Source organism: Zootermopsis nevadensis, unplaced genomic scaffold, assembly GCF_977971745.1.
Source record: "Zootermopsis nevadensis isolate Lab colony 2312 unplaced genomic scaffold, Znev_1.0 Znev_ptg000032l, whole genome shotgun sequence".
Taxonomy (NCBI): domain Eukaryota; kingdom Metazoa; phylum Arthropoda; class Insecta; order Blattodea; family Termopsidae; genus Zootermopsis; species Zootermopsis nevadensis.
In genome coordinates, this window is record NW_028259164.1 from 685,321 (window position 1) to 697,812 (window position 12,492).

The following is a 12,492-nucleotide window of genomic DNA, read 5'->3' on the forward strand; positions in this document are numbered from 1 at the left end:
GATGTCGATCACAATGAAACACAAGAATGGGAAACATGAAAAACGGAATAAATTCGAGGGCTGTCTTTTGTATCAGACTAAAGATTTTATTTACAAAAACATAAATAATTATATATCAATTAATTAAGTAATTAATTATAGGCCTCCCCACAACAGCAGCCTTTTGCAAAAATCTATTCTGAGTGATAACTGTTTTAAATAACACTGTCATGTGGATATTCCGGAATCTACGAGAAGAAATACGATCACGAATTTGAGCTTTAACTACAGAATGGATATAATAACCTGATTAAAGAGATATATTCAAAAATGTAGAAGTCAGTTTAATTAAACAAATATTTATTATATTATACAAATAAACAAAAAACCAGATGCAATACTTTAATTAATATATTAGCATCAAACTTCTTCCACCACAAAACAGATGTTTCTTATGATACAATGTTCAATTTGTTGCATTTTCTGTAAAAATCAATAACATGACTTATATTATTCCAGTGTGCTTCTATTCAACGTTTACTAAAGGTGATCCTCCTTTGACAGCAGCATGTTTTGATTTGTTGTTAATCTGATTCAGAAACATTGAGAAGAAGTATATGTTTTGAATGATCTGTAAAGAAAATATCAGCACTAGAAAATATCCTTTTATTTCAAAATAAATTAATAATGGAAAATTCAATATAAGACACAACATTTTAATTTTCATTTTATACTGATTCAAAATTCAGCTGTAGTACATTCTCAGCTTGTATATTCCAAAAATTCACTTAAATATTGTCATCTTCATTTCTGTTAGATCTTACATTTGGTTACTGTAATTATCATTGCAAGTGATATCATATATGGGTCTTTCTTTTCAATGACTGTAGAGATCTCTGGCTTTCTTCAATCGAAATGTCCAAACTCACTTGAAAGTACACTCTATGCTACAATTTTATTATTATTTAATAGTTTCTGTTAACAAAACTGAGTAATTAAGATTCAAAATGTGTGATTTCACTTCTGGCTTCTTATTATGAAAACTAGGAATAACATGAGGTGTCAGGTTCTCACAGCAGCAAGTATGAAGAAGTATGAATTCATCGCCCTGATGACGGAGGCAGTATGACCTCTGAAACGTTGTTAAACATCGACCAGACTACAACCCAGAAGACAGAAATGTTCAAGTATGAAGAGGTCTGTCTTCTGGGATGATGCACAATGCAAGAAGTAACCACCAATAAAATATCAGTCATTGTAAAACACCCCAAAAGACATTCATCTTAAATTTCTACAATGACCTTGAGCCTTCACATTTTAGATTCCTTTGCGAGTGTCTGTCTACTTACCAGTTCACAGGACTGCAATGACAGACTGTAGTAATGGCCTACCGTGATCTCAACAGGCCGTTGAGCTCGCATTATAACCAAAACCAAATGCTTCTTGTACATCTGCGAGTAAGTGTACCACGGTGTTGAGTACATAGCGTGATCGACATCCCACCCCTAAAACACGTGATTATCTATCAAAATTAAATTATAATTAAAATGAAATTGAGACATCAAAACATTTCACAAGATGCCTACCTTAAGTAAACAATATACACATTCCTACAGAAATTTATTTATACTACAGCATACATAGTATATAAATGTTACAAGATAAAATCTGTAAAATACTCTAATGAAAATGAGCTTCAACAAAGCAACAGATGGACAGAGAGGTGTGAATTTGATATTAAGTTGTAGTGTTACAAATAATTCGCATGAGGAATATGGAAACGGGAAGTTAGAACTGAAGAAAAATTATAAAAGCAAAAACTAAAGATGATTTATGGAACATTCTCACAGAACAAAACAAACATCACATTACTGCATATGTCAATTCAATATTCTTAATACAGCCATAATGAAATATTCCATTTTAAGGAGAGAAAAAATGAACAGACAAATTCCAACACCACAGTTTTTATAAATGTTGGGATTTTTAAATAACACCCTCAAACTTAATTCAGCCCAAACAAGTTCAACATTTTCTGGAAGTACCAGCTAGCAGAACTGGACTTTCTTTATTTTCCCTCTGTTGGATCTGATAAAATTCTTGAAAAATGCAATTACCCTGCCGCAAAACTTATCCTGTTCCTTACCAATTGACATTAAAGTAAAACTAAACAAGTCCATCACCAGACATTTAATTCAAACACAAGTTACTTTTCAGCCATGACAATAGACGACTGACTCGTGACTTACCCCTTGGAGCACTTGTTCCCCAAATGAACAGTACATCAATATCTGCGACAGTATTAGGAACAGCGTAATAATGTGTCTCGTGCACTGTTGCCAGTCTTCCAAACTCTGAAATAATTAATTAGTAACTTAAGAAACTGCCATTGTAAAATTAATGTTTTTCCAACTTTACGACAGCCCAGAAGACAGTAATCATCAGCAGTTTTGTTGGTTATGTTTGTCTGGGTTGTGATAACATGTGGTCATGTAGCGGACGCCCAACATTCCTCCACGATATTTGTCGTAACACAGGAAAGACCACAATCAACATCTTCACCACTCTAAGAACCTAAAATTTCAGACAGCTGTACATTTTGGTTCCAAAGTCTTAAATGAAATTTGTTTCTTTGAATTTTAAATAGAAGCTTAGCAACAAAATTCAATATGTCCTTCACCTAAGGCGAGAGTATATTCCGATATGCATAGGTGAGACTCGATGGGGAATAAAATCAGTTCTTTCAAGGGCCAGATATGCTAGTCATTTCAGAGCTGGAAGAGATAAATAGCAAGCCTAGACTAGGCCCACAAAAACACCCAAAAACTGTACGTAAAATGGATCACTGGAAAAATCTGAAATCTCACAATGGATATGTTGGCAATATTTCGTGAGATTAAGGTGTTCACAGTAATGAAAGATAATCTTAACGCTTTATGAACATGACATCAGCTCCTCAGAGAGAACGCTTTATAAACAAATGACTCTGTAAAGATGCCACGACTACGATGCAATAACCAGAATAAATCCTTCAATAAAACATTTTGGTTGCATACTCACAACTACGAACTGGAACACCTCACCAATTGCGACCATTTGAAACGCAAACAGGCGAACAGCGAGCCAAGAACTTATCAAGTTATCCAACGCATCAACAAACCTGGAACATAAAATTAAATGTTAAATTCTCAAAACATGATATTGCCTTCAGTTATGGTAAAGTAGGATTATTCCAGGGCTCAAACTTCCAGTGAATACCCTTCTTCTTCTTCTTCCTCTTCTTCTTCTATGGCTCTCTGGTCCATATTCGGTCCATGGCCTCCTCAATTCTCCTCTTCCATTCGGTCCTCTGTTAGGTCCGTCTGTCCGAGGCTTTGATCGAGGTTTCGTAACATCTTCCTTTTTACGGTGCAAGGTTGTTAGCCTTGCGACCAACCCCCAACCTGGAGGTCCAGGGTACCTATCTTAGTGTGACCTCTCCCCCTCGACCAATCTGGCTAGGAAGGCCCTACCAGTAGCTCTTGGGGTCACTGAGGTACTCAAGCACCACCACCACGACAAGGTGCAGGTACCATTAACTGGGACAAGTGAATACCCTAAGCATATTAACACCAATTTTCTTGCCAAGATCACCACATTGTCCTAACAACTAACACTTTCAGTGCAGAGACCAAGAATCCTAGATGAAGAATAACATTAAAATGAATATTCAAGAAACAGAATATAAGCTCCATTCATCTGACTGCTGGTGTCTTGTAAATGCAGTAATGAATCTTCAGGTTTCATAAAAGGCAGGGAATTTATTGACAAGGTGAAAGATATTTAGCTTCTCAAGTAGTACTCTGCTTCATGCAGTTGGTTAATAAAAATCATAAATATTTCCTACTTACTCTATAGCAGCTTGATGTTGCTTAATACATTTCACAAGATACAAGAAGGGTTCATCATCTTCGAGCGCATCAGAATCAAGTCTGCGATTGGTAACTTGAAGCACAGTGTCTCCAGTTTCTTCTGAATCATCAGAGAGATCAGCAATAAAGTTTCCCTCCGTTGGATACATAAAAGAATCACCATTCAAAATACCTTCAATGCTAGAAAGCCCATTTTTATTATTTAAACTTTCTTCTATGAGATCACTTTCTTGCATTTCTTCCGTAATCATCGGTTCAGGTAGATCAGTGTCGTTATCTTCAGATTTCTTTGCAGCTTCAAAACGATCAGACTGTAATTCTTCTTCCATGCAAACCATGGTACTTTCCGCTATCTCCAGTTTTCCCCATGCATGTACCATAAAAGTTATGAAAGTCGAATTGGCACAGATATTATGGCAGGCAGCCATCACGAGCAGGACAGATTGAAACATGTACACAATTTCAAATAGTGGGGACCATGTGGCATCAAATGGGAACCAGATAATAAATACAAAATCAGCATTCGGTTTGTTGTCGCTTCTCGTTTTGTTTAAAAAATGGCGCTCCACCACTAGGTCATGAATAGGGTTATATATAAGCCATTTGACAGCACCCAGTACTGCCAAACCCCAGAAACATCTCATCACGATTCTGATTTCTCGTCTGCAGCCTTCTACGATACCCAAATACTTCTTCACCAAGTGCGGCGTGTTCACCTTCGGGACTGGATTTCCCTCTAGCAGTTCACACACATGAAGCACTCCTTTCTCATGTTCTATGATGTACAGATAATCAAAGAAACAAGCGACAAAAGCAAAGAATGTACCCGCACAGTCAGTGACGATGTCAACATCTCCCCAAAAGTGGTACATCGCAAGAATCTGAGCTGCCATGACAGGCACGTAAATACACAATATCAGATTCTGGTACCACCTGAAGAGTTTCAACCTCCAACGATTGGCAGCTATTCCTGGACTGGGAATCAAACCTGTGATGCTCAGTTCCAATCTTACCACATCCATCAAGCCAAGTTTCTGAGAGTCCATATCTTGCATATCAGATGCCTGTAATGGCGGATTCTCAAAGAATGAATTCAGCATTTTTCGGTTTCGAAAATATTTTGATTCGAAAGTAACTTGCTGATTGTGTAGATGACTGGATGTCCAGACTCTTACTGTGTCCAGACCAGCCTCCAGTATGAAACAGGATCCTAAAATTCCTTATTCCTTTGTAAGTTGAACCGGCATCAAAATTTCAAGCCATTTGTTTCACGTGAAAACATTCCTATTTACTGCTTCATTATAGATGCAAGGAACAGACAGTCTACAACAAAACAACTTAAAAATTCCCTTTTTGTTCTCATGCACAAGCAATTTAAATGCGTTCCACCAAATTACGCCTGAATAAAAATTTAAGAACAACTTTTAGGAATGAAGTTGGGTACATAAATCATATAAAAATTAATGACTAATAATATGAAAGTAAAATTTATCTTAACAGTATTACAGAAACTTAGGATTCTTTACACAAATGCGATGTATGAAGTTAATTAATATCAGCATAATCAGTATGGATCCAGAAGGAAACTACCTTAAAAGTTGAAATAATAGATAATATGAATTATTTTGTTATAGATTCACGTTTTAAACTACCACATTTCACTTTTCACAGTGGTAGAGAATTAATTTGTAATTCTAGAATTTAGGTTTATAAACGATATCTCTTGAAACACAGAACTCATTCAAATTCTGAAGAACAGAAATCAATATCCCTCATATTAAATTCACAGAACTGCTTAAGGAAACTACCATGACCACGAGCAAATGAATGTCTTTGCCGAAACACCATAAAGTCGCCATATAAAGGGCTCTTTCAGCGTAAAGTCATGAATAATTAACATTCGGTATTCCAAGCAACGTACACATAGCTGATTTAATATCTGCTACAAAGACTGGAGAAACTATAGTTACTTATCTTCTAATTTCAATAAATAATAAATAAATCTGCGGAAAATAATAAACAATTCTGAAAGACAGAATTAGAAAGGATAAGAAAATACACTGTAGGATACTGGAAGACCTAGAAGCAGATGGAAAAATATTAAAATAGATCCCAATAAATTATGGTACTAGAGAGTGAACTACATCAATCCGGATGAGGATTGGCGTCTAGTAAACATTCAGGTTCCAAAAAAACAGGAAATTTTCTGACAGCTGAGCTCTGTCAAGTAAACCGTGGTAGGATTTTAACACGGCAGTGCGTCCGAAGATGGATGTCTTCTGGGTTGTTGCGCCGTGTATTCTGGTAGAAGTTTACAGACGTTTTATAGGTACTAGCTGCCTCCATTATCAGGGCGATGAGGGAGCAAAGATCTCTGAAACGTCGGTAAACTTACACGGCGCAACACCCCAGAAGACATCCATCTTCTAAGTAAATCTTACCGCCAAATGCAGAAATCAGGATGCGAGGTCTATGCTTACATAAATCTCCAAAAAATTACCTGTAGACCACAATTTTGTATCCGTGTATTAACCCTTTAAAGCCCACCGGTAACTATGTGTACCACCTACTTTAGCAATGTATAAATTCGCTTTATGTCAACAGAGTTTATTTATGTGTATCGTATGACTGTCAGAGAAAATATTAATTATTTCCTTAAACGTCGTTAACCGATTGATCTTTGTAATGGGAGAGTGATATGTTTTCTTTGCGGTAGGAACCGAAATTTTAAATATTATTTAAATAGGCTTTATAGAATCGCACTGCAACACAACTCCACGTACCTAGGTAGCGTTACCCATACAAGAGAACGGTTTAAATTATCGATTTTCTGTCGTGTAAAATAAAAAGAACGTATTTCTGCGTAACAATATAGCAGATGAAGAGTTCACAGCGGAGGGGGATATTCACATGTGGAAGTTCGTAGGATAATTTGTTTAATGTAAGGGCGCGGTTAGCACGGACTGAGGGAGGGGAGAGGAGGGGAGGGAGGGGTAAAAGAGGGGGGGAGGGCTGCACTAAAGTCGCCAAGAGCGAAATATTGGACGAGCGAGGTCTTCGAATCTCGTTATCAGAAACTAGCGAATATTGATTGAGTACAGGAAAATCAGTATTCTAAACGAAAATAAAAGTAATCTCTTTCAGGGATTTGATCTCCTGGGATTATCCTGGCAGTACAATAAATGTATCTGAATATATATAATTTAGAATAAAAATAAGAATAAGAACAAGGTTAAGTCCAGTTTCAAGCTTTCGTAATCAAGTTCCATGAGGAAATTTTTTTGAACAGTTGAATACAAATTGACACTTAAAGGTAGAACTTGAAAAATATGGAGATACTTAATTATCTAGTCAAACAATTAGTCGTGAGATAATTACTAAGTCATTCAGCTAATCAATAATTAGTAAAACTGTTACTCATCAGTCGATTATCATCCAGTCAGTAACATTGGAGAATATCTTAGCAGAATTTAAAATTACAGTTATTTGTTTTTCGTATTCGGTAAAAGGAAATTGTGAGTATGTGTGATGTAATACAAGACTCATTCTTCTTATGGTGACATTTCATAATTGAAACGGTTGCTTATTACAGATGTTAGACAACTTCTAAAGTTAAAATTCATAATGCTCACGAATCGCTTAATACTACAAATGTTTACATGATCTGTAATTAAACATTAATTAAGCCACGTGTACACAGCGTGGCCTGAAAGTCCGTGTGATTATTTCCTTTAATCTGCGGAAATTACCGGATTGTTTGAGGAATCCAGTTTGCCGTGTTTAGTGACTCAGTAGCCACGCACGACGCCTTACATTCAGGCAACCTATACGACTCGCGTGTTATGTGGGTGGCTTACAGTGAACTTCTAAGAAATACTTGTTTGTATGTTTTTCAGCGTATAACTTCGGTTTTCTGGTGAAGTGACGCCAAATATTCGAGGCGGCTCTCACCCGAAAGGCTATATTTTATATTTGCGTAATTATTTAATGTAAGAAAGTCATCAAATAATGTCCTGTGCCAAAACTGTAAATAATTACGATTTATAATGAATTACAAAACCGTACGTAATGCATAGCCGACTTTCTACATGTCTGAATTCGACTGTAGGCAGGAGCATAACGTTCATCTTCGCCCCTATCTTCAGACCAGTGATGGGGGCATTTCCAGGGGTAAAACGGCGACAGCGTGAAGCTAAAAATTTATTTCCATACTAGAATACTTGGTGCGAGTATGAAGACGACAGGCAGGGCAGCCGGTCTCCGGGCTAAGATTTGAACCCGGAATCTCCCGACTACGAACCAGTAGTGCCAACTACTAGATCACCAAATATAATTTTAATACCTCCTTTTCTACACGATATACTGAGAAGCCTAGATATAAGTGTAACACCTGACTGCTGCAGGGCAGGTGGGCCAGATGCAATAGATCAATAAGCCTTGCGCTGACCTCAATTATCTTCGAGAGACGAACGAAGACGTGCTTGAAGAAGGCAAAACTGAACACGTGGAACCCTGGACGCTACATCGAATTGACTTTATATATCTCTCTGAACTTACTGGAAAACGTTCACTTGGAAGACCGAGAAGACGATGAGAGAACAACACTGAGATGGAACTAACTTAGAGAGGCCTTGAGATTCGAAAATCCGTGGAAATTGTTTGGGATCGTGCCCAATGGAGGACTTTGGTACAAGCGGTGTTGAATCTCAGGTTATACTTCGTAAGCTTACTGTTAGACAATAACAAAAGTTCAGAAACAGTGAAATGCCATTAATGATTCTAATGATGTTCCTAGGTCTTTTTCCGTCACACAGCAAAACACATGAAGGCGCATGACTGCTTCAAGTAAATAGATCAACCAAGTCAGGTCGACACCCTGATCATCAAACAATTCGGTTAGTACGCCCATCAATCATAACGTCAAACCTGTATCAGATACAAAGTTAATTTCGCGTCTAATGATAAATAAAGGTGATAATGATAAAATATATTACCGACGAATCCGCGTTTAAGGACTGAGGATGACCACGAAATTAGGAAAGATTGGTGATTTATCGGCCGAGGTTATAGCCCGAATGTGTCAGACTCGCTACCGTTGAGACGTCCTGTTCAGTAATAAAGGTAAAGCTCATTACGATTAAAGGAGAGTTGCATATTTATAACACTGGAAGAAAAGGGTTTTTTTTTCAGAATATTAACTTAAAAAAAAAGTGAGGAGTCTGTGTAGGATGGAGCTAAATCCGACTACTCAAATGTGAACAAAGGCAGGTACTTCTGTTGTGTTTAGAGAGCCTGTCCCTACTTAGGATTCCGTGCAGTACTTACTGTTTACTCAAAGTGTGTCAGAACGTAAATTTCGCGCTATGAAGTTACATGAAGTGACTGGTTTACATTATAACATGACACATACTGATATTCACTTCCCATAATCAATAGATGTGAATGGATTCTAAATACGGCATTCTTTACTGACGCCAAGTAGGGCTACGTAAAACTTTGATCTATGTGAAATAATGAGTACAATGATTGTGAGACAAGGCTGTTACGTGTATCGTAATTAGTTTCTGAAAACAAGGCACGAAACTCACGTTCAGAAAATGAAAGTTTCTTCTCGGATGATGACCGACGTTTCAGAGATGCCTCGATCATCAGGGCAAAATGTAAAGCACAGACGATTATAGTGTGTGGTACGGATAGTTACCACTGGGCTTTAAAGGATTAAACAGGCTTTGAGGCCACGAGATGTCGAGGTGGTTCGGAGACCTGGTACCTCCCCCCCTCCCCCTCCCCCCTCAGCCAACAGTCTCCTCGCGCCCTCCAGGCGAGTTGCGTGCAAGCTAGCGGAAATCTGCAGTGTTCCTCCACAGTGCGAGGCGAGCAAGACAGAAGCCTGTCGTGGAGCGGAGCTTCGTTATCGCCCGTATCACCCGCGGACAACTCCACGCCGGTAAGTACAAGTTCATCGACACGTCCTCATACAGGTGACAGACAACGGTGTGCGAGAGATAAGCTACACATCAGGGATCCTTTTTTCGATATTCATGTGGAAGGACAGTATTTTAATCACCGAAGCCACGTCCTTCATCCTACCACAATGCGCAGTACTCTACTTGGACAGGTTCTTCAAGTTTAAATAAAATTAAATCTACGATTAAACCTTTTTATTAAGAATAATAAACGATTAGTAACAATTAGATGCCGATTTAAACCAATTATAATTCTAAAATAGACAGAGCTGAGCAAATGATAAAAAGTACATGTTGAAAGAAACTTAAAGTTTGTTTTTATAATTCGCGTTTTTATTACTACTCAATATTGCTGCTGCAAGTTATTTCAGAATTATAATCTCTTTAAATCGATACTTCACTGTGACTCATCCTGAATTTTATTTCTAAGTAATAATACATTAAACAGCAGTGTCGAATAGGATTAGCTCTGTGGTGACGCGTCTGAAATAACCGTAAATAAACATATGTTTCGACTGGATTTATCAGGTTCGGGGCAGGGACCACTAAGGAGTCCTTGTGAACACGGTAGTGAACCTTCCGGTTTTATAAAAAGTTAGGAAATTTGAGTAGCGCTATTTTTGAAGTTTCGGTAATTCGGTCACGTCTTAAGTAGGTGACTCTTGTACCTGACAGTATTCTAACTAAATAAAATGTACACCAAAACCAATCCAAGTAAATTGATCACAACAGAAATCCTCTCATGCAGAAGGAAACATAAAGATATAAAAGAATCAGCTAAAACACCCCCCCCCAAAAAAAAAAACAGGATATTACCAAAAGTTAACACAATTTTTAAAAAAAACATGATACGGAACTCCATGATTGGAATCTTTGGAAATTCCTTGTTCCTTTGATACTATAAATTATGGAAGCTGATAAAAGATCCGACAAGGAGAGAGAGAAGGACAAGACGATGGATGAAGTTTCGGGACTGACAATTCCGCTTGAGCAGTCCTGAAAAAAAATCTTTGTTCCACTCGACTGGTTTTGTAAGAACTGGAAAGAGTTGCAAAACTTGGATAATGTGGTATACGAAGCGAGTGACTTCCAAAGTTCGTCGCCCCGTTGAACATACATACTCAGTTCCTGTCCAAAAATGGCATAAGAAAATAAGACAATACACAGCCTACAATTTTAATAATATGATACCGGCTTTGAACCTAATGTAATTCATACCGAAGTTCCGATTAAATGATTTGTCTTTGGGGAAACACTTAATTCGTAAATCAAGTTTCCGAACTCGCGAACAACAATCTGGCGTCTTATTAATGCCCATGTCAAAATAAAGTTTGACCGAAAATTTAAATAAATTGGCCTAATAAATTCCAACACATGAATTCTAGAAATTAGGATATGTATCATTTCTGTTGGCATGTGATTCGGACTTTGTGATCTGTCATTACTTTCTTTGCACATTCCAGCCATCGTGCCATAATCAAGGCGTCACCATGACCACCATGATGGACGCCCCAGTAAGTGTGACGTCCACTCCGAACAGAGCGTCCCGTCTCACACAGATGCAGGTGAGTGGTTTCTCTTTCCCCTTAAAACACAAAGCAGTTTCATCGTTTTCATTTTATTAATTTGTGGAAACAATTATGAAGACTTTCGAATACGAATTAAGCACCGACTACAAATCTACAGAAATAATGAGAATCAAGAATTGCGTAGCATGATTCTTAGACAAGGGATTTCGTATCTGAGGTGGTATAGTTCTGGGACCGAAGCTGCAAGCTGGGTTAAGGAATGTAACAGCCATATCGAAATGGTATATATCATCGCGATGATCTCTTAACCCTTAGAATCATGAAACTCGTCTAAATAATATTTAAAAATTGCGTTCGTACCTCAAAGAAAACACATGTCTCCATTGCAAAAAATCAGTTGATTTGCGAAAATGATCCCTGTTTACTTATGAATTTATCAATTTGTTCCTACGGATTGCGAGAACAAGCTTTCGGAATCCATTAAGGGAGTGAAATGAGGGTGATTAAGTCGAGAAGAGTGAGATGGGCGGGACATGTAGCGCGCATGGATGGTACAAGAGGTGTGCACCGGGTACTGGTTGGGAAACCTGAAGGGAAGAGACCGCTGGGGAGACCTAGACGTAGATGGGAGGATAATCTCAGGCGGGATCTACGGGAGATAGGAGTTGAAGGAAACTGGATTTTGTTGGCCCAGGACAGGGTCCGGTGGAGGGCTTTGGTTAATTCGGTGATGAACCTTCGGGTTCGGTAAGCCATCTAGTTGGTTGGGTCCACTATTTGGGAAGCCTGAGGGGAAGAGACCTCTGGGGAGACCTAGACGTAGATGGGAGGATAATCTCAGGCGGGATCTACGGGAGATAGGAGTTGAAGGAAACTGGATTTTGTTGGCCCAGGACAGGGTCCGGTGGAGGGCTTTGGTTAATTCGGTGATGAACCTTCGGGTTCGGTAAGCCATCTAGTTAGTTAGTTAGTTAAGGGAGTGAAATATCTTGACTGGCTGAATTACTATCAGCTTTTCAAGAAGGACTCTTCTGTACCAATTTACTGACGTTCCATCTGTCAGGAACTGAAACATCAGACGGACACCAATAGATTTACGAATAAGTA

At 38.2% G+C, this 12,492-nt stretch overlaps 2 protein-coding genes across 2 annotated transcripts in view; one reads left to right on the plus strand and one right to left on the minus strand.

Moving 5' to 3' along the window:
* Positions 1-322: 322 nt before the first annotated feature.
* Positions 323-5,066, minus strand: LOC110831679 (4-vinylanisole receptor). The gene is made up of 5 exons (XM_087359653.1): positions 3,870-5,066; positions 3,040-3,139; positions 2,229-2,333; positions 1,329-1,484; positions 323-610 (listed from the first exon to the last, which is right to left on the minus strand). Exons 1-5 carry the CDS (start codon positions 4,988-4,990, stop codon positions 506-508), a joined length of 1,587 nt encoding a protein of 528 aa, XP_087215779.1. The 5' UTR covers positions 4,991-5,066; the 3' UTR covers positions 323-505.
* A 4,626-nt stretch (positions 5,067-9,692) lies between these two features.
* LOC110831687 (uncharacterized) overlaps positions 9,693-12,492 on the plus strand; it is a 31,542-nt gene continuing 28,742 nt past the window's right edge. The window contains exons 1-2 of the mRNA XM_087359652.1: positions 9,693-9,837; positions 11,320-11,421. Of these exons, the coding sequence (XP_087215778.1) occupies positions 11,347-11,421 (75 nt within the window). The 5' untranslated portion in view covers positions 9,693-9,837; positions 11,320-11,346. The remainder of the gene's footprint in view (positions 9,838-11,319; positions 11,422-12,492) is intronic.